This window comes from Manis javanica, chromosome 8 (genome assembly GCF_040802235.1).
Source record: "Manis javanica isolate MJ-LG chromosome 8, MJ_LKY, whole genome shotgun sequence".
Classification (NCBI taxonomy): Eukaryota; Metazoa; Chordata; class Mammalia; order Pholidota; family Manidae; genus Manis; species Manis javanica.
In genome coordinates this window covers 39,457,605-39,480,695 of record NC_133163.1, presented here as the reverse complement: position 1 = coordinate 39,480,695, position 23,091 = coordinate 39,457,605, and the positions used below count along the sequence as shown (strand labels likewise).

At 40.9% G+C, this 23,091-nt stretch overlaps 1 protein-coding gene across 3 annotated transcripts; it reads right to left on the bottom strand.

The window, feature by feature from the left end:
* Nucleotides 1-8,958: 8,958 nt before the first annotated feature.
* SIX4 (SIX homeobox 4) lies at nucleotides 8,959-21,190 on the bottom strand. 3 transcript variants are annotated; one of them, XM_037006727.2, is made up of 4 exons: nucleotides 21,084-21,190; nucleotides 20,034-20,875; nucleotides 16,663-17,351; nucleotides 8,959-13,297 (listed from the first exon to the last, which is right to left on the bottom strand). In XM_037006727.2, exons 1-4 carry the CDS (start codon nucleotides 21,084-21,086, stop codon nucleotides 12,501-12,503), a joined length of 2,331 nt encoding a protein of 776 aa, XP_036862622.1. In that variant the 5' UTR covers nucleotides 21,087-21,190; the 3' UTR covers nucleotides 8,959-12,500. The 3 variants fall into 3 exon arrangements, with proteins under 3 accessions (XP_036862622.1, XP_036862613.1, XP_036862627.1); XM_037006718.2 differs by lacking the exon at nucleotides 21,084-21,190 and having other exon boundaries at nucleotides 20,034-21,007; XM_037006732.2 differs by lacking the exon at nucleotides 21,084-21,190 and having other exon boundaries at nucleotides 17,119-17,351; nucleotides 20,034-21,007.
* Nucleotides 21,191-23,091: the final 1,901 nt, after the last annotated feature.

Below are 23,091 nucleotides of genomic sequence, written 5' to 3'. Positions count from 1 at the left end.
CAATGGTAAAATACTTTCCTTGCCCTCAGAACCTTATGTTTCTCTGATTACTGAGCCTGAACATTAAAAAATGAGCATTTTTGAGTTGTATTTTAAAGTAGGAATTGTGCATTGCCTCAACTTTTTAAGGAGATAAGAGATGATGGTAATTTAAAGATGACATTTATCATTCTGATTGGAAGTCAGATCTCTGTAGTTCTGTAGTGGAAAAGTGGCATTTCCTGTCTCATTTATATGACTACTTCCACTTTATTATCTAAAAGGGATAGTGCAATGCTGATAGTGACTGCAATAGGTGGATGAGAACTTGATAATATGGGTGAATGTTGAAACCACAAGGTTGTTCATGTGAAACTTTCATAAGATTGTATATCAATGATACTTTAATTTTAAAAAAAAGAGGGAGAGTGCATAAGCTTCAAGAAAGTAGGATAAATACAGTAGCAGGTAACACTAATTGACCACTAGTATCTATTGTTCCCTTCTTCCTTTTAGGAATATGATTATCTTCCTTTTAGGAATAGAATATGGCTATTCAGCTAGAGAGGATATTTCCCATGAAATGAGGTATTGGATATATGACTAGTTTGGGGCCAATGATATGTAAGCAGTGATATAAGCAATACCTTGATTGTTTCTTAGAAAAGTCCTACTACAGACTTCTTTCTTCCTGTGAGCTGGGAAATGACAGGGATTGGAAATTAATGTTGAGGGTCACAGAGACCAACTCCAACCTGGGGTCCTGGATGACCTGATGAGGCAGAACTGCCTTGTCAACTTTGACTATTCACCTCTGGACTGTTATGGAGAGAAATAAACTTTCATCTAAGTGAAGTCACTGTAATTTTGGGCCTCTGGGACAGCAGGATGGCCTGTATGCTAATTAACATACTCACACAATGTGATATGGCATGATAGATGCTACAGAGGCCTGAAATATCTGTTCCGGTTGACCTATATAATGTCTGAAATTTCCTCATTAGAGAGTCCTCTTTCTGAGCTAAGTTTTCATAAAACAGTTTCTGTAGAATTCTAGCTTCTCAAAATAATAAGAGATATTGAGATATTGCTAGAATAAACGGGCAGGTTTCAAATTAAGATTAGGACATACAGAATCATATCACATTTCCTTACTGCATGCTTTCTCAGAGAATTTCATATGTTTGTGTGCATATGAATATTCAAGAGTGATGCAAAATACATCTTCAAAAATTTATTTCTGTAAAAAGTATTTCCGAAACTTAAGTGATTACTTAAGTAGTCAAAATTTAACCCATTTTTGTGGATTTTGTATTTCAAAGGACTAATGCTCAATGGAACACATCTTGGGAAAAGCTGATTAAGGCTTTAGACTCAAAGAACACTTTTTAAGTTTTCATGAGGTAGGAGTAATAAATTAACATAATTCTTGGTCATGAACATTTTCTCCAATAGCTTTTGGGAGCCTCTGATTTTGGCAGTAACCCTAAAAGTGAAGTAAGCTTATATGTGGACTCAGTGATTTGGCAGGGAGGGGTCTGGATGAAGGATGGCAACAGGCTTGGTACTCTGGGATTACACTAGGCAAGTTAGGTCACTGGCATATGCCCAATAAATCTGATTATCTCATTTCCCTGTGTACTAACCAGTTATTGCTACAATAATGCTGTGTAACAAATAGCCACAATAGCTCAGTGACTGGCATAACATTTTTTTTCACCATCAGATCTGAGGGTCAGCTAGGGAGCTCTGCTCTGGGCTGAGTTGGATTCAGGTCTGAGCCACATGTACTTCATTAGGCAACTAACAGGTACCCAGGGCATGTTACTCTCATGGTAAGAGTATAAGAAAGTGAATCTTCAAGGCAGCAAATCAAACCACCCAGGCAGGCACGTTGAGCCTTTGGTCGAATGTTGTACCTTCTCCCATTCCTCTGGCCAAAGCAAGTCACAGAGCCAAGCTCAATATCAGTGGAGCAGAAAGAATAATCACCTCAAGGACAAGGTGCTGCAAAGTCAAATGGCAAAAGGTTTGGGTATATATGTGTTGAAAGCTTTTGTTATCTGCTTAACCAAATGACTTCACTAATCAAAATTAATTTTAATGTATTAATCATGGATAATACCCAAGGACACACTGACAAAGATATTCTTGAAAATATTTCCTATGTTATAAAAAAATGCTAGAAACAGTTGAAATTTAATAATGGATAATCAGTTGAATAGATAACATATCCAAACAATGGATATATTAGTAAGTTAAAAGGTTATGTAGTACGTTAAAAGCTTAATAATAATAAGTAACAGTTGTGTGCTTGGCTAAGTGCTTTACAACATGATTTTGTATAATCCTCACAAAACATCTATGAGGTAGATATGATAGTAATTCCCAGTTTACAGAAGAGGGAACAGATCACAGGGCGACCAAATAACCTGCCCAGGTCACTCAACTAATAAGCAGCAGTGTGTGATGTTTAATTTTAGATGTCAACTTGACTGAGCCATGGGTTGCTCAGATTTTTGGTCAAATGTTATTGTGAATATTTCTGTGAGGGTGTTTTGGGGTGATATTAACATTTAAATTGATAGACTGAGTAAAGCAGATTGCTCTCCCTAATGGTGGGCTTCATCCAATCAACTGAAAGACTGAAAAGAACAAAAAGGCTGATCTTCCCATGAGTAGGAAGGAATTCTTAGCTGACAGCGTTTAGCTGGGACATTTAAGCTTTTTTATTGCTTCATGCTTCTAGATTCAAAATGAAACTGATTTTTCCAGGGTCTCAAACCTGCTGGCTTTTAGACTGCAATTACACCATCCACTCTTCTGGTTCTTGGGCCTTTGGACTTGGACTGGAGCTAAACTGCCAGCTACCCTGGCTGTCCAGCTTGCCAAGTCACCCTGCCAGCCTTGAGAGTTGCCAGTTTCTGTGACTGAGTAAGCTATTGCCTTGTAATAAATCTCTGTCTCTCTCTCTCTCTACACACCCACCCTTACCCCCCCTACCCTCCCCACACTTCACTGCATCATTTTAATGAATAAAGGAAGAAACAAATGTAAGATCATTCATTTAGAAGAGTACTTGACATTTAATGCTAGCCATTATTATCTCTAGGTGGTGGGATTGTGTATAATTTTTGTGTCCTCTGTTCTATTTTCAATAGAAAATAATTTTTTTTGCAATAATAAAGAGTGAAAGTTTTTTTTGAAAATAATGCTTTTCATTGTTACCCTTTGCCTATAATTTAAAATCCTTATTTATGGAAGTTGCATTATCCACCTAAAATATCGTTTCTCTCTGCCCTCTAAGAGTATTCCTACTCATTCTTTAAAATGTAGTATCACCTTGCGTATGGAGCCTTGTACAACTCCTCTGGAAATGTCCTGTGTATCTCTTGTGTAGCACTTGAGCATGGATAGTTTGTATGCCCCTATCAATCCACTTAACTTAGCTCTTAGATATCAAAGAACAACCTGTCCATCTTGACTCCCCAGTAACAAGCCTGGCACTGGCACATGGACGCTGGGGTTTGGTTTAAATTAAGTAAACTAATTCAATCTTTTGGAGCTTTTCAGGGCTCCTGGTGTTTCTAAGAGCTGAAAGTGGTCCTTTAGCACCATTTTGTTCCTGGTACAGGAACTTGGGCCAAATCACAAGCCTAGTTTTATGTTTATGTACCAGTGTATCAGCATTGCCAAGATTTGGGTTTCATCAGATTGGCCCTGGGGAGCTCATATCTCCACTGAATGTTGCCATCTTCTTTACATCAGCAAAAACGAGTGGGGAACATCTATGACTTCTGTTTATCAGAACTCTGGGGAGGGAGTGTGCATAGAAGGTAATATGACCATCAGGCATATAATATAATATGATCACATTTGGGATAATATGTCAAAGATTGCACTTAACTATTTCCTCTTCTGTGTAAAAATCACCTTGGTTTACAGACACATCTAACAGTTTTCATGGAGAAACCTAACTAAGAAAGACTGGAAAGAGGTCTGCCAGTGTGAATAATGAAAAATTTCACATTACTGAAAAAAAATTAAAGGGAAGTTTTACTTATAGACCATATAATAACTTAGAAAAAAATTTCCTGTAGGCTCCATGTTTGGGAGTGGGGTGGAATCTGCTATGATAGAGAGAAATACATTATATTTAACACTTCAATGGCTATATATTTGAGAGTGCTTCTAAGGAATAAAAAGTTTGACAAATAGTTTTCCCCTTAGGTAATTTATATATGGACCCAATCTTGCCTATATGTTTAATTACCTTGTCAATATGAACCATTTAAAATGAAATAGTTAAAGGGAAATTTTACCCTAATTTATCCCTTCATGAAAAAATACACTTTTTGTATTACTATAGCTTCCCTCACACTGGGAACTCAGTATTACAACAATGATGGTTTGCTACCTGTTATGAAAATCTGTACTCAGTTTTGGAAAGATGGGTATGTGTTAAGTTATCAGAGTATGACTGTACAATGAGATTAGAGATAAGGGATTCTTATTAGGTCAGATTGTATGTATTCTTAGAACTAGTATGTGTTCATAGGAGACATTTTGGAAAATCTACCTGGGATCATTGGGATAGGATACTTGAACAATTTAGGATTAAGACCTTTGATGATTATTCATGCAGGGGCAGGATTTAATCGATCTTCATTCCCATTAAGCAGTAATAAGATAAATTTGCCAAGGAATAAGTAATATGTTTATACTAAGATATTCAAGGCCATCCATCTGTTAAAGAACATGGTAAGAATATACTTATTAAATGAAGAAAAATAAATACAAACTTACATTTCCTAATTTTTAACCAAATGCATACTTTGGGTTTCTCTTTGGCACATCTCCTATGTAGCTAACATTTTAAAAAGCAAAACAAAACAAAAAACCCAGAACAACCCTAGTTTTTCTATGGTTAACTTTTATGGTTCATTATAGCTAATAACTTTTCAGAACAGGAATCCTCTTGAAGGAAATATCCTGGACTCTGGACAAGATGGATTCGGGGAAAACTACACCATTAATTGTTTTCAAAGGATCAGTAGCTCAGGTTCCAAGGTCTGGCCCTTGATACACACTGAGCATGTTGAGCACAGAAATAAGGGAAACGGTGACATTTTCTTTTCTTCTGCTCATCCGTACTTCTCTCCCTACTCCCCAAATACAGAAAAACATATGCACACACACACATGCCTACTGCACTGAGAAATAGGGAACACCTTGCTCAGTTTTATTGATCTGCAATATATCATTCATGTGGATAAAGTGAAGGTTCCCGTGGCCAGGATTCTCACCTGGCCCTGGTCAGCCACACACGTGTGGGCAATACGTCGTTATCGACTCTATAAAGAGCGCTTTCCAGTGCTCTTTACCGTGGCACGGCTGCAAGGTTGCAGGAGAGCAGAGCAGAGGCTGGAGTGGTGGCAGTGACTAAGATGGCCGTGTTGGTAGAGAGTCCCAGAGGCAGAGACTGGCTTGCTGTGTGCAGACTTGCTCAGAGTGGATGGGATTTTAGTGATTGACCTGCCACCGTGGAAATAAAGTTGGGTATAACCCTTTCATCTCAAGAACATTCTACTGTCAACTTTGGTCACATTGAATCCATAGAGAACTTGCCCAGGGGCTGGAACCCACTGGCAAGACAATCAGTGATTACAGCTGGATTCTTTTGTATCTTCAAAAGCCTTCCTTAAAATGCAAATTCGAGAGGGGTGAAGGGGTTGGGATCATTATACCTGTAACAGTTGATCACCCACCCCAGGATTATCACTTAAGGCACTTGGGAGATAGGGCAATACCTGAGGGGAGGGCAGAACTTTAGGGAACAAAGTAGATACAGGTGAAGAAGGTGGAGGAGTACAAAACCAGACCTGCCTTACTTAGCTCTCCACCTCTAAATATCCTAGGGGCCACAGATTGTTCACTCAATATCAAATATTTTATCTTATATTTGTAGCCCTTGGCCGATCACAGTGTACTTTCATTCTGTAATTGATTTGATCTTCTTAACCTTTGGTGGGGCAGAGGAGGGAGTGCAGCCTATTAACCCTTTTCTTTTTCTTACAACTACATGGATCTCAAATATGATATCCAGTGTACCTATTTCAATAAACAAAAAAGGTCTCAGAGAGGTAAATTGCTGTTTCCCAAATCTAAAGGCTAATAAGAATTTAGATTTCCTGATGCTAAACTTTACGTCCCATTTACTATTCCTCATAGACTCTTTAGACATCTGCTTGATTCAAATACAGTAAGAACATCCGCAGAGAATATTTTTAGAAAGTATATCTATACATAAGTATAAATAGCTTTTTTGTACCTCACTGTGATTTTTGAAACATTGATCTGAAAAGGCTTAGTAAGTACATTTTTGCTTATGCCCCACTTGTCTGTCAAATTTTAGACGACCTCTATAACCTGGCACCCAGCCTCTATTTGGAAGTGGAAAAAAACCTTAGAGGAGTAAGCACAATAATTACCATAAAGACTGTGCACTCAACTTTATTGCAATAAAAAAAAGAGATTGTCTACTAATACTAGAAGATTCAAAGAATCATTCTCAGCACCTACCCCAACATGTGCTCACTTATTTTTGTTCTCTAAATAAGGGCAATGCTTTAACCAGTTAGCCCTAAAGTTCTTTTACTATTAGCAAGTGAAATGGTTTAAAGGGATGGATGACTGTTAGAGTCACTACTGATTCAACAAATTTTTAAGTGTCTATGCTCTACTATACTAAATACCAGAGAAACAAAGATGAAAGTGTAGAGAAGCAGACGTGTAATTACAGTGATGTGGTAAGTGCCACACCAAAGGAAGGTATAAATCCCTGGTCTAATCACAGAATGGGCTAGGCACTAATCTGCTTATGAGGGTGAGGCGGAAATTACTGGAGCATGTGACGTCTGGTGAGTCTTGGAGATTGGGTAGATAAGAAAGCTCCTGGTCTCTGTGGGGAAATTTCATGTGGCTAGAGATGGGACTAGACAGAAAATTAGGTCCTGGGTCTTTGTATGTTAAGGAGTTTAAATGGTATTTTGTAGGCAATGGCTAGCCTTTGAAAATGAGGCTAGGGTAAGTCTTGAATTCTGAAAGTCCCATCTAAATATAGTTGTAATGTAACCTGAAATGACGGCCAGTTGAGAATGATAAGTACTTAAATTATAACAGTAACCATAGAAATGGAGGAAAAGAAACTGATTCAAGACAGTAAAAGAGCAGCTGTGGGTAAATGTGATCTGGTTGAGGTGGGAAGGAAGGGAAAGAACCCTCCAGAGTGAATTCCAGATTTTTTATTTGGCCAGTGGGTGAATGAATGCTACTGAAATGAGGAATACAGAGTAAGGAACAGGCTTAGGGCACACATAATAGTTCAAATTTTCATATATAGAGTCAAAGGTAACAGGGACATTCTGAAAATATCCCTTAGAGAAATGGCTCTTCCAGCTTGGAGTTAAGGACACAGGTTCAGGCTGGGACAATCACAGCAAGAAGCTGGAAGCTTTTCCTAATAGCAGGAGGCAGAGTAGACAGAAGACTTGGAGAGCACAAAATTCTGGAGAGGGACAAACTGCCATACATACTTCAAGAGCTCCTGAAGTATTTCCTGTCCAACAGTTTAGGACAACATGACATAATTCCCTAATTCTGCTTTCACTCTTGCTTCCTACAACACCATTCTCCAGAGAATAGACGCTGTGATATTTTGAAGTGTATATCATGTTCCGTCATCCCTTGCTTCTCAGACTCAGATCCAAACTATTTGGCACAGGCCAGTAAATACCTATGATCTAGTCCCTGCCTATCTCTCTGACTGGATCTTGTATCATATGCCGCCTAGAGTCAAGACTGTGATCCAGCCACTCTGCTCCTCCCTCGGGGCCTTTGTACCTGCTGTCTCCTCTGTTTGAAATGCTCTTTTCTAGGTCTCGCAGCTGGCTGGCTCTCTCTCATCATTCAAGCCTCTCTGCTGGAATGTTACTTCCTCAGACTTTTCTTGATATGTTTTATGTTCCCGCCTCTACCATTCCCCATTCTCAGTTCCATTATGCTGTTATTGACTTTGTAGCCCTGATCATTGTATGATTTTATTTATTTACTATCTACTGTATTGGAAATGGTGATATGCAAAGGTAAATTTCCAAATTTATTATTTCCTAAGGGAGACTGGAAAAGACAAAATCATAAAGCTGAGTGTTGAATTCACATTGAGTTTTATTTAATCTGCTGGTTTCCTTGGCGCCACAAAAATAATTGAAGGTTAGTGACTTTGTCAAATGCTCTAAAAGATGTCATAAAATATAATTATTCCAAAATACTCCAACCCTACTCAGAGACACTATTCACTGTAACTGGTTTAACTACATAGAAAATTGCTAAATAATTTATCTGAATTACAAGAATACATAAAGGTCTAGACATTTGAATTAATTAAGTTAATCTGAGCAAATAAATTTGGTGGCTTTAACTAGTTTTGTAATAGAATTGTACCATTGGTCCCAATTTACACTATTCTCCATTTCAGTGTGGGAAGCATACAGATGTCCTGTGATTTTAAAATTAGGATCAAACTGTACCAAGGCCACATCTTAGCACACACTTAAGTTGTGCAGTTCTATTCATAACTTTAGTCAAGACTTTTAGTGGACCCAACTGTGGTGTAATCAGTCTTAGGCTAATGGGAGTGCTTTAAAAAGATGGATTATATTGAGCTCTTTCAATAAGATTGGGAATGGAAATGTCTTTGAAACTTTCAATTTAATTTTGTTGAACCTTATGGAGTACCAGATTCAGATTTTGGGATACCCAAAGGCATTGCATAATTTTATAAAATGACCAACAGAGTTTATTTTTCTAAAATGACTCCCATTGTCCTTATATTTGCAGCTTATGAAATGTGTGGGGATTTTTGTTTTTCCTTATCCTTCTCTGCTTTTCCAGGGATAAATAACTTTTCAACATGATGTATATATGTATAAATATAAAGTTTATTTAGCATAGTGTTTAGAAAAATAAGTTCACATCATTTCAGAAAACAAATAAAACAATTGTCCAGGCATAAACCCCTATTACAGTACAACATACATACTTTAGATCTCTTTGGTTGGGTAATTAAGCACAGAAATGTTCTGGGACATGCTCTGTGTGCCATCACCTAACAGTGCAGTAAAGACTCTGTTACCCCACCCCATGATATACATTCTGTATAGATTTCCTTTGTGTAAGGCACAGTAAAACCATAGTGAGTATATAACTGGTTGCCTCTAAACATACAGTACATGCAACAAAATACAAATTTTTTGAGAACCCTGAAAGCCAAAAGTCACATGCTATATCATTTTGATTAATAGAATGTATGGTGGTAATATTAACATGAAATGTATCAACTAGATACAAAATAACTATTAAGCTCTATTATCTAATTTCTAGGAAGACTTTGAAACATCTTTTGTAAATATAATTCTTTTTCCCACAACTCTCCTGAATTATTTATATTCTTATGATGAGATGATCTGTCAAAAACATTTTAAAGAATTCTGGCTATGTCCTAATGCACACTTGTCTGACATGTAGCAGGGCAGACTGCAACACATGCCCAATAATCCAACGTTTAACATGCAAGATGCAAGGGCATATACAGGGAGATTTAAGGTCAGTGTGCAATTTAACTACAGATTTTTATCTATGGCTATAACATCTACCTGCCTTTCATAAAACAAGAAAGGCACTGAAACATGTACAATTCAGTCTTTTCATTATTATAAATATACATGAGCTATAAAAGCAGTACCACACAGGTGCTCTTGCTTAAGGAACAAATGCACCTTCTCCAAATGAGAGACTGTACTTTAACTGGATGTAACTAAGAGCTAAATGCCAAATTCTGGCTAATAGAGTGCATAGATAGCTTCACACCAAAAATCCCACAACCAGCAGCAGTGGCTGGCATTTGCAGGGAGAGTTATTCACCCCTATTCTGATTCCTCTTTGGGCATCATTAGAGGGTCATTTGCAGCATCTTCAAGCACTGGTTTATGTAAGAGAGAAATTCTGCTACATGAACTCCAAGTTTTGAGTCTGGCCCTTGGGATTGCAAAAAACATTTGCAATTCTGTGCAAGGAGATCATGGGTTTACCTTATTTCATTCACATGTATATGGGCTTATTTTACTGAATAAGAATAGAAAAGAACAATAGTTCTTTATAATGTGCACTGATTCTTACCTGGTATATTGTGTAGCTACCTGCAATAATTGTAGGGGTATAATTACATCTTGTTGGGAATATGAATGGGTTTCCTTGGTAAGTCTTAAGTTTTGTGCTATCTTTTCTTTTTCTTAAGGGAGAAAAGAGGAAGAATGGTGCATAAAAGGCTTATTATATTTTTGGAAGACATAAAGAACTTTTCCAGTTATATATATAATATATATAACTTTCTAAACCTTCCCATCTCCCTTATTGGATGGGTAGTCTTAAGTAACTAACAAACTCTTTTTTTTAGGATCAGAGTAATCAAGTGGAAAACAATTTTCATGTAAACTACACTCTAGAATCATGTAACTAATCTCAATAACATGATCACTACCTACCCAAAGGGAAGAAACAATCTGTATAAGTAGTGGTGGAGTGGAAGAGAACTCTAATAAACACCTAGCTGACTTTGTAAAAAAAGACCAACAAAAAACATGTAGTTTCAGCAGTTTAGGAACATCCACTAATGAAAGATGGGATCTAAGTTCTTTATCAAAATTATGGGAGAGGAATTCTTCACAGGGCTCTTTACCTATGCCTGCAAGTTCCATCTGCAATAACAACATAAGTTAAACCCTCTACGGCCCTTTTTCAACATGCTCAGCTGCTTGGCATGTAGAGATCTCAATGGACCCTTTGTTCTGATCTTAAAAAAAGCAAGACGTGGTAACATCTTTATGTTCAACAATGTTAAGTCATCTCTCAAGAGACCACTTCTCACTTTTCTTGTTTTGCGAGGACCAGAGACTTTACTCACTACATAAATGTGTTGTAGTTTAACATCTTGTATTCAGTCCTAATAAAAACTACCACAGCTCACAACATTATCAAACAAGCTTCTTAGAGAAACCAAAAATGATTTACTTTTAAAGAAGACATGATAATATAGTGCAAACAACAGTCATATGTCATAATGTAACAACTGATTCCAAACATTGAGAACTAAGTATTTCAATAGGACAGAATGTGCTCAATAGAATTTATATTCTTTCTTTAAGAGGGTTGGTTTCATAGCCTACAGGATTAATTTTACATGGTAGTCTATAATTGTTGCTATTTTTCATTGTAATGACAAGCATCAACAATAATCAGTTGTTCATCTATTTGCATCATAAACATTATACATAAAAATACAATTGAAACTTAATTCTTTAGATTTAAAGCAATTCTGTGGTGTAATTAACCCTGTTAGATAGTAGAAAAGAGCCATCAGTGCTTCTGTTGACACTTTTGTACCTTAGTAAGAATAATAAAAAGGCCACAAGGTAAAAAGGCACATAGAATTCTATAGAAAAAAATATTTAAATGAATTGGATTGCTAAATAAAGAACAAGGGTGTGAAAAAAAGTACCGAAATTCCAATATTGGGAGTTAGATTGCCTGTTTCAGTGTTATAAATATTGACCTTAATTGACTCCTGATAAAAATCATTACTTTTAAAATCCTACAAAAAGTAAAACTTTCTTGGAAATAACTGTTCACTTCCTGTTCGAACAATAAAATAAATTAAACAGTAAGAAAACATCTTCCTTTTCAATTCCTAGTGTCCGAAGTATAAGAGAAACATATATACAGCATAAATAAAATTCACTATAATTACTCAATACTTGCTTACAGGACTAATATATTTACACTCATACTGAAGTTTGAGTTTTTAGTGGAGTTGCAAACTTTCTCAGCCCCACTGAACTACTTGCAATCACATTTGGAAATGTACAGAGACAAACCAAGACTCACAAAAATGCTGAAAAACAGAAATACATATATTCAAAAATATACCCTTAAAATATAATGTGGAGTACCATTTATGCTTCCTAACCTTATCAATGCCCATGGAGGAAAAGTAAACAAAAAGAATTGTTTGTATTGTTTCTAAGCTCTGTAGCAATATTTAATTTTCCATGTCAGTTGTATGCATTTTTAATTTAAAAAACTATTTATCAAGTCCCATTTGACCTTAGAATTATATTAAGTCAACCAAATGATACACTTTGACTTGATACATTTCATCTTGTTGCATTGTCTTCATCTATTTAGGAAAGAACATCTGTGAACAAAAAGGCTGCAGTAATGCAGTTCTACTCCTGTATATTTTAACTGTGATCTTCATGCAGATCAACTCTAAGTCTCTTGAATGCATTTACTTGCAAAACTAGTGTTTCCCTTTAAATGGAAAAATGCTTTATGTCCTCAGGGCTTTGTGAAAAGATTTGCCTGCTGATGACAGAAGAAAAAAAAAAGGTTGGGGGCAATAAAGTTTATAAGTCTTGCATATCTTCATCCAATTGGACAGTTTGGAGCTTGGCAAGCTCTTTTTTGTCGGTTTCCAGATCTTCACAGACAGTCTCAACCATGCCCTCCAGGACATACTTAGATTTGGAGTCCAGCATCATTAAGTTGCCTGTTGCTTTGCCCTCAGAATTTGTTAAGAAATTCTCTTTTATGTCAGCTACAGATTGCAGAACCAAGCGATGCTCTCTGACAAAATCTTGGTGTACTGCTGGGGAGGGGTGACTCACCTGGTCTTCAGCTGTAGGAACTATTTCCCCAAGGGTAGCCTGGGTCATGGGGACTGACAATAGATCTTGACTGGTAATAAGGGAGCAGTTCTGAAGAGTTGCATAGTTAGTGTTGCTGACAGATGTCACAGTAGATTTGCTTGCCACAGGTGCAGACATTGGCTGGCTATCAGCAATGTCAGGGTTTAGCTCAGTGGGATTTAGTAGGGTAGGGGAAGTCAGGGAAAAATTGTGAGTTGGGGATACATTAACTAATGAGGAGGCTAGTGGATGGAGGCCACTCCCCGAGATATTCTCAGAAGACAGGTTCGCATTTACTTGTGCATTCTGATTGACAGGCATCAACTGAGAAAATACCAAACTCCTCTCCAAGCCCTCCTGTTTAACAGATCCTATAGTCTGGCCTGAATTAGGAACAGTATATACCACTGCACTGGGAGCAAGAGAGCTCAAGAAAACCTTTCCTTGCTGGATTGTGGTGGACTCACTTGTAAATGTGCTCCCATCTGAAGTGCTTGAATTTACTGAAATATTACCTAAAAAAAAATAAAGTACATATTATCATCGATGGAAATGATAAGGAGAGAAAAAAGATACTTTTCTGCACGCACGATTTTTCTCAGGTTCCGTAGAATCACCTTGAATACTTAAAACTACAGATTACGAGATTCCACTCTGGAGAATCTGACTCGGTAAATCCTATAACTGGTGTTATCTTAAAACTCCCTGAGTAATTCTGATGATCCAGTGGGAGTGAGAACTACTGGTTTAGAAGCCAAGTGTGAAAAAATAAATCTTTTGCAAGTTCTAATTTCAGTCAAGTTTCTTGTTATTATCAACTTGCTATCTCTCAGTTAGTTGGTAGTTATTGCAAGCTCTGCTAGTTAGAACTAGAAAACAAATGCAAAATAAGTACCTTTGTTCAGCTCAAGCTCAGTAACTGACAAAATATAAATGGAAAATACCACATAAAATGAGTTACCCTGGGGCTTAAAGTTAACCATAAACTTGTCCAGACAAGTTGCAAACTTTCACCAAACTAACCATAAAGTAATGTCAACAAACATCCAACAGGTTTTTTTCTTTTGTTGTGCCAGTTCTGGATTTTCACTGTTGTAGTGATAGAAAGAATTAATGACAATAATGAAATGTGTTTTTTAAATACAGATTAATATAAATAACTAGAGCTAAGGCTTCTCTAAATTTGTTGTCTTTTGAGGCTCACTGTAATGGTCTGTGGAGACCAAAAGTAGAGAAAGAAATGTAAGTAGATAGTTGATGTGTTCAAATCAGGTAACTCAGAGGATGTAGATGAATTAGACACTCCCTCCCCATCTCACAACCAAATAAAACCCTTTTATTTCTGAGTCTTTACAATGAAATGATGGCAATTATCTTGCCATTAAAGGAAAGGTGGACTTGAGGATTTTTGTCACAGAATCATTCAGTTGGGCTATTTACCCTGCTCTTGTATTAGATGTTCAATAAACTACTGTTTTGAGAAAGCCCACTATTAAAGGTAATTCACCAAAACTTGAATTATTAGAATAATTGTGATTATATTACCATCTATATTGAGAAAATGTCACACTGCTATTTATAATCTTCCAAACATTTTTAAACACCTTAAATGTAAAGAAAAGTCTTTAAGTGGAATAAAAGAAAATGAAAACACTGTATTGGAACTTGAAAAATTTTAACCACTAGAAAGTATTCATCATGGAAATACTGGGAAACATTTTACGTATGTTTGGGCTTTTCCCTACCACAAATGTTTGTTCCAGGTCAAACAAAAGATAAAGGCTTTTATTTGAAAACATCTGACTTCAACTTAAGTATGCTTTAAAGTTCTTTTTGGTTGCTAAACTGTGACAAAAAGTTACCTGAAGTAAATGTTTATTTTGTGTGTGTATATGCTTGTGAAATTGTTTGCAGTGTATATGTGAATAAAATTATTAGTTATCTTTGATAGAGCCATTAATAACATAATAAATGTGACACTTTCTCCAACGGGAATTGAATAAATAAAAAAATATTTCTGAATGTACATAAATTATATAAATGCAAGGGGAAAACAGATGTGATCTAAAATTTGATATTTAAGCTTAACTGCAATTGGATTATAATTTGGACAATAATTTCAAGATCAGTTTAAAAAACCCAAGTGAAAAAATGATATAGATATAAACTTTAATTTTGTACCAATGGTAAAGAAAAAACTTGATTTTCTTAGATTATGAAGTTAGTAAAAGATGACAACTACTTTTACATATAAATCCCAACCACAGAAAGTTAACCTACCTTGCCTAGACGTTTTTAAGAAAGGCTCAGAATCTGTTTTTAAGAAAGGCTGAACCCCCAAATGTTTTATTGAAACCTGCAATACACAGTTACTATAAAGGAACCTTGCTTTTTGGACCCATCTGGTTAAACTTATGCCTGCAATTCACCCAGTCTAAGGACTGACAGCTCTGTCATTTGATCTTAGCTCTTTTAACCGAAAATGCTATTCTCATTCATATTGCATGTCCCACTTTAAAAATGAGCTGTTACTTTGTAATAATTTTCTATGGTAACACTTTTCTAGATACATGCGAAATGTATTTCTGCTTTTCTCCTCCTCTAATGTACATACCATGCTTTTGGTTCAAATTTATTATTTTTAAAATGTTACCTACTCTTTGGAAATATCCTAAAGAGAGAAAAGGGTTAGATCCATCTCACATTACTATAAAACTCAGCACTGGTGCTATCCCTGTGGTTTTCACATTTTTGCCCTATGTTATATAATAACATAGCTTAATCCTTTCTTTCACTAACCTGGAACAATGAAGAAATAAATAGTGTGCTACAGGACTATTGTGTTTTACTACCACTTTACCTGAAGAGAAATAAATGTACAGGTGAAATTTACTCCACAACAATTTTCACTAATGCTTCCAATAAACTGAAGTAGGTCATAGTTGCAGAAACAAAACAGTTGTGCATTAAAAAAAAAAATCATTTTACAGGAAGCTGATTTTTCGGACAAACAATTACTTAACTTGCTTTGGTAAAAATCTGAACTTTCAGATTTCCTTATAGGGAGGCAAACATGCATTAACATCTCGCACTCCTGAATTAAAGGGACTATGCAACCTCCACTGCTATTCTAACCATCCCTGTTTCTATATAGAGGAAATGACAGAGCCATCAGACTTGCATAAAGTCAGTGAAGAGCTGGCATATCAGCTTCAGGTTTTCTGAATTTCAGACTAGTGCTTCCTTTAGCAGACTGCTTTTAGTAAAGCCACAAATGTATAAAATAAGGTTTACAGTTGCCTTCATAAATAAGCCTATATATTTAAGAGGCAAATATACATGCAGAGCAATAGATACCCAATCACATATTCCTATTATTCCTCTAGATTTGTTAGTGTTAATTTAGGAGGAACATGAATCAAACAAAATTGTCCAGTCTTTGTAATTTGCTCTCCTAAAACACTTTTTGGTCAAATAAATATATACATTTTTACTAGCTATAGGACTAATTTTGTGTTCTTATATTACTAGTTTTTTTTCTTAAAATGTCAAGCAATGGGTTGTTTTGTAAGCACTGATTGACTTATCATATTTCTTTAACTGCAAAACTGGCAAGACTTGCAATAAACTGTAGCAACTGTAACTTCCATTCAGTTGTTAGGACAATAAAAACCCATAATGCCAGGGAACCAAGCAAGCTGGACATTACATGCACGTTGTGAAGAAGGAGAAACAAATCAAGGCTATTCTGCAGCTATGGCAGTCACTAAGGTACCTTAACAGTACGTAACACTGATTTATAGCTCTCACCAAATGAATCATTTACTGCAGCTGGCTCAAACATTCACTGCAACACTATGGTACCAAATGAGACTTTTACCTTGTGAAGCTGCCACTGAGACAGGAGGCAGCTGCAGTGGAGAGAATCCAATGCTCCCATTAAGGAACTGGCCATTTACTCCGGAATTGGGGATCTGGACAATGCCATACTGGTTAATTTGCACTGGTGTAGTAAACGTCACTATAGAACCTCCGTCCTGGGAAGCCACTGTTTGAGTGCCTTCTCTTTTCACCTCAGTGCTGGGTATCAGCCCTGGGAATGACACAGGGGCACTGGGGCTGTAGGAAGTGGTGGCTTCTGAGTTAGCTGAAGAACTCTGGAGGACTTTGAATTCCTTCACATCCTGAGAGGTAGACCCCAGTATGTCAGTCATGGATATACCATTACTTGCAATATTTGATGCCACTTTTGTTGGGTTTAGTGATACTGTCTGTGTATTTCCCACATTTAATCCATTAAGGATAACTCCATTGGGTCCCTGAATGAAAGAATTACCATTAAGGAAGACAGGTGAAGTACTTGCAGGTACCAAGCTTCCATTCAACAAAACTCCAGAGGAGCTTAATGATATCTTCGTATTTCCAATTTGTTGCATATATACTGGCTCCATGTGACTGGAAAGGCTGAGGTTGGTGACACCATCTGATGAACCGGAGAGTGGATGAGGAGACAAATCCTCATGGCCCTTGCTGGATTCATCTTCAGTGCTGGGATTGCCATCTGACTCACTGTACAGAGGAGGAAATCAAGACATTCAGAAGGTTAGGGATGGCATTGTACATAGTGCCACTTGTTTGGAAAACCAGCCTCTAAACCTCCTACAGGCAATATTTAAGGAAAGCAAGTCTTTAGTCTTGTTTAAGCTATGAGGCCTTCAGCAGAATCTAACCAGACATAGAATCTAGGAAGATGAACTCTCATATCCCAAACATTTTTACTAATAAAAACAGGGCAAGTCAGAGATCTGGAAGAAGTAAATTCCACTAATAGGATTTGCAGGAGAATTGCATATACATTTTTATAGCACTGAAGAAATTATGTATGCAATTTATAGCATTCCTTACTGCTAAATATGCTGCTACCTATACCATACAAAACTCATTAAATGGGATTTTCTTGTTTAGGAACTCCTTCTCTCAGATCAATTCAGATCAGTGTGAGTTTGGAGGTAAATGAAACCGCCAAAGGAGTAGGAGGTGGGATAGCTCAGTTTTGTTTGCCAGTTAGTTAACAAGACATCATTTTCTCATCTCCCAAACTTCAGTCTGACAACTCATTCAACAAAGTGGTTGTCCTTTGTAGGAAAGGCACTTTCAACCCAGTAACTGTTATATACCTTAGAATCCAAAGGAACTCATAGGGGCCTATTTAACATACACCCATCCAGTGCCCTGGTGAGTGGAAGGGAGAGGGTGTGGGCCACTCAGAGGCCCTGTAACTATCAGACCCCTCGCCACTACCACCCTAGTCCTTCTGTTCCAGGCAGGACTGTATTTCTCAGCTCCCCAACTTGGGAAATACCAAGTCCGGGGGTAGGTAGTGGCGGTGTTCCCTCTTTTGGTGTGAGGCTGGGAGGTGGTGAGCGCGGGGAGTAGGACCGAGGCAATTTGGAAACGTGGCGGGACTCGGCCCAGCAGAGGATCCTACATCGCTGCTGTGCCCGGCGGTTTGTTCCCTTTCATGCAAAGAGGAGGGGATTACCCAGGCTTCGGACTGAGGGGCCAGGGGCGCAGAAAGCGCTGATTTACGAGCTGAGGCTGAGCCGCAGTCGCAGTCGGCGAGAGTGACTCACCGGGGGTGCGGGTGGGAGGTAGATCCGGAGAGGGGCCTAAAGCCGGCAACTGAGCCGAGGGCGGGGATGTACAGTTGGTGGGGTGGGGTGGGGTGGGGCGTGAGACCTGCAGAGTGTGGCCGGTAAGACCTGAGGAAAGTTCACGCGGGGGAGTGGAGGCTGCAGGGCAGCTGGCCTGCGCGCTGCTCCCTCTCCCCACCCGCTGCCACAGGCCCTGCGAATTCCGTCGGCGCGCCGGGCCAGGGGTGCGAGGACAGGTGGCGTGGTCACCAGCGCGCCTCCTGTGGGTCTCACCGCAAGTCTGGGGAAGGGAGCAAGCAGGTCGCGGTTTTGGTTACCGCGAGGCTGGGCACACGCACAGTGCCTCCCTCCCTGCCTTGGGCGAGGATCGCCGGAGCCGTCGGGCCCCCGCCGGAGTGCCGGGGCAGGAGCGGCGGGGGCGGGCCGCCGTGGGCTCTGGAATGCGCCGAGTGATCACCTCCGCGGGCTCCCTGGCTCCCAGAGTCCTTCCCGGAGCAGAACCTTCTAGCTGCTTTTGGATTTTTACTCTTCTCTCCCCGCAGGGCAGGAGACACCACCTCTTCAGGCGACCTTCTCCTTACTTCTCCCAACATCACACACAGGGACACACACACTAAGTGTCAGAGGATTCACAAAAAAAGGTGGAAGACCCAGGATTTTCTGTCAGCTGGGGAAAATACCCTGCCAGTCAAAAAGTTCAAACCCGCCAGGGTGGCCGCTCAAGGCGATGCGGAATTGATAGCGCCCCCACTCCTTTTCTGCTGTCCGCCTCAGGCCGGCCGGCCTCCACCCCCAGCTGTCGTACCGGGAGGGAGGCACGCAGAGTTCGGGGACCGAGCAAGCAGCCCTCCAGCCCCACTACTCCCGCAGCACTGAAATCCGATCCGAAGTTCAGAATCAGGTTTCAAAATACGGCGAAGCCCAGCCGCACCAACACCCCTACCCCTAAGTTGTCGGCCGTGAAGGGAACCACAGCGGGCACGGTGAATGATTAACTCTGTCATACAAAACATCGACTTCCCCAGACCCCCTTCTGCACCGCCAGCCCCTACCTACACTCTCCCTCCAGGGCGGCCGCGACCACCTCCAGCGCAGCCTGGGACAGCCGAACCCCCGGGCTCGGGGAGCGCGAGCGCCCGCCGGGCCGAAGTGACCCGGCGGAGGTGCGGACCCCGGCGGCGCTGGCCACCTTCGTAGGGCTCGGGTAGCAGCCAGAGCTGCCTTTCCAGCGCCTACACTCGCTCCTTCGCCCAGCCAGCGCCGGGGAGAGTGTGGCAACTTCAAAGCCACACGGATGGGGGTGGGAAACCGGGCAGCAGTGACCAGTCGAGGTGGGGGCGGGGACTGAGACCTAGAAGGGCGACGAGAAACTTCTGGGGAAAGGAGGGGGAGAGTAAGGAGGGAGGTGCCCCCGCCCCTCGCCCCCGCCGCCCCCCTTCCTCGGGTCGCGGAGAGAGGTGGGGGGCGGGGAGAGGTGGGCAGCCGGACCGGGCTGGTGGGGAAGGTAAGCGCCATGTTTGCGAGCACTAGGAGGAAAAGAAAGCTGGGAAGGGGGTGGGGGAGAGGAAGGGGGAAGAGGAGGAAAGTTGGCGCTCACCTTTTGGACTGGGTCTCAGAGGGGTTCCGATCGCGCTGCCGGCGGTTTTTGAACCAGTTGCTGACCTGGGTGAGGGAGAGGCCGGTGATCTTGGCCAGGTGCCGCTTCTCGGCGGGCGAAGGGTAGCGATTCTGCTTGTAGAGCTCCTTGAGCGCGTTGCGCGACTTCTCCTTGAAACAATACACCGTCTCCTCGCCGTCCCAGATGGTGCGGGGCAGGGGGAATTTCCTGCGCAGCCGGTACTTGTCCACCGCGCCCAGCGGCCGGCCGCGGGCTCGCTCGGCCTCGGTGTAGCGCGCCTTGTACCAGAGCTGCTGCAGCAGCGGGTGGTTGGCCGACTCGAAGCTGTGGCTCTCGAGGATGCTGTAGAGCTCAGGGTAGATGCCCTGGTGGAAGGCCACCAGCGCCCGCGCCTTCAGCAGGCTCTCGTTGCCACGTAGCAGGTCGCTCTGGGGCAGGGACCACAGGAACCGGGCCAGGCGGTCCAGGTTGCCCCCCTGCTGCAGCGCCTCGCACACGCAGGCGACATGGTCTGGCGAGAAGGCCAGTGGGGTCTGCGCAGCGGCGGCGGCGGCCGCGGCGTGGTGGTGCCTGCCTAGAAGTTCCGAGTGGAGTTGTACCTGATCCGCCGCCGCTCCGGCCGCCGCCGCCGCCACTGCCCCTTCCTCTCCGCTCACCCTGGCGGCGGCGGCCACGGCGTCCCCCGGCTCCAGGGGGAAAGGGGCTGGAGCCGGGGGGCTCAGCCCCGCGGCCGCGCCCCCCGCCACTTCTCGCGGCGCCTCTTGCCCTTCCGAGGCGCTTTCCATCCCATTCTCCTGCTTGATGTCCGCCGCACTTGCAATCTGCCCGGTGGGGGAGGAAGAGGACATTTTTTGTTGTTTATTTTCCTCCCTCCCTCACTCCCTCGCACTCTTTTCCTCTTTCTTTCCCCCTCTCTTACTCCTCCTTCTTCGTCTCCCTCCCTCCTCCCCCCCTCCGGAAAGCCCACTCCCTCCCTCCCGGTTTCGGCTGGATCTGGCCGATCAGGTTTCCCCCCGGCCACGCAGTCACCATTAAGATAGCTGCTAGAGCAAAGTAGTGTAAAAGGATAGCTGCTTTCTGCCGTTCCCCCAACGTGACTCCTTCGGTTGCTGCATACTATATGGCACTGGCGGCCGGGCCGGCCCGGCCGCGCCACCTCATTGGTTATTTCACATTCAGAGGGAGGAGGAGACTCCGTTTCTATCCCTGTCGGTCACCCGCCTCCCACTCCACCCCGTGCTTCTCCCTCTCCCCCTGACCCCCCAGGCACCTATACCTGAAGGGAAACACCGACATTCTTTTCAGGCCTTGCTCCTGGGCGGGAAATTACCCAACGTGGCCCGAAAACTGGACAACAGACTCTTTGAAAGAGTCCCTACCGTTCCAGAGGAATAATAATTGTGCGGCCTTAAGGTCCGGATGCTAAATTCGTAACAAAGAGACCACTCCTCAGCACTTAGCACTCAAATTTCTAAGAAGACAATTGCTAAGTTTCCCTGGTATCTCCCTACTCCCCGTCACCACCCTTTCCTACATCTTTATCAAGGATTTTGTATTTGGCAAGGGTCAATAGAATGGCAGTAGGTAAATTTCTAAAGGGTAACCGTTTACAGTAAATTAAAATTCCAAAGGGGCGAAATGTTTAAAAAACCTTAAAATAAGAGGTATAAATAGCCCACTGAGAAGACAAAAACAAGAAGGTTCAGAAAATGATTTTGACCTTAAGTCATCTGGAGCGCTGGTAGCCCAACTGAGTTTAAAGTGATGCAACTAAGCACATAGAATATTTAACTATATGTTTACTCTGGGTGAGTAGGGTGGAAGAGATTTAAGCTTTAGATTATAATAACGACATGGAAATTGAAGTCTTCTATGTAAACTTTTTCAATGTAAGTGTATGAACAGTTCTTTGGAGATGATATTCCTGCTAGAAACACCATCTCTGTGCAGATGTCTTTGAGATCAGTGCAGGATCAGCAGTCCTTTCCATAGCCTAGACAGGTGGAAGACTGCCCTCTGGTCTGAGGTGAAATGCTTGGGGGTGGAGCCTGCTGCTGTTTGCAGTTCTGTCTCTTCATGGTTTGTGTAAGGTCTTCACTCAAAAAAGGATGAACCCCTCTCTGCTTCTCTGATAGCTGTGGATCAGTTGTGTCTGCTTTACTGGTGCTCTTCTCAGAATCCAACGTTTTAATGACATCATTCTAACCTTTACTTCAGGGTGTACTTGTATTGTTTCTGCTTCTCAATTACCCATAATTGCCTACTTCAGCATGTTATAAAGCAGCTGTTTAGGTCACCTGCTACAGTGATCAGTTTGGTGAGGTTTTCTTTTTCACTGGCTGCATTTTATTGATGGTCAACTAAGATATTACTTGCTTTTGGATTTAACTTCCTTTTGTGCTACCCGAATGAAGCCCTAGATCTAAAATTCATAATCATAGAAAAAACCATGTGTTTCCCCCATCTGAAATATCCTGTTAGGTATGGAGCTTCAGAACAATATCTGAGATGCATGACTTACTTGAATTTTTAAAAATATACTTCCTATTTTAGAATAACTATGACTTATGGAAACATTACAAAAACACCACAAAAAGAGTAGAGTTCCCCCCTACTCTTTACCTAGAGTTTCCCCTGTTACTGTCTTATATTATAATGGTATATTTGTCCAAACAAATTAACATTGCTGCAATACTATTAACTAAACTCTAGACTTTGTTTGGATTCACCAGTTTTCCCACATTGACTGCCTTCTGTTCCACTGTGCAATCCAGGATACCACATTGCATTTAGTTTCTTGGATTTTTAAAGCATATTTATCAGAACAAGGTAGACAGGAGGTAGTGTGATTTAGTGGAAAGGATGTGAATTTGGGGATCTGCTGGCTAGACGAAGGTTTAATCCTTGCTCTGCCATTTATTAGTAACTTGACCATAAAAGGTGGAGAGGAGGATTGAGTGAAATAAGATGTGCCAAAAAGCATCTAGCACATGGTTTATCTTTGTTTAATGTTGTGATCTTCCTCCCCATAGTGCAA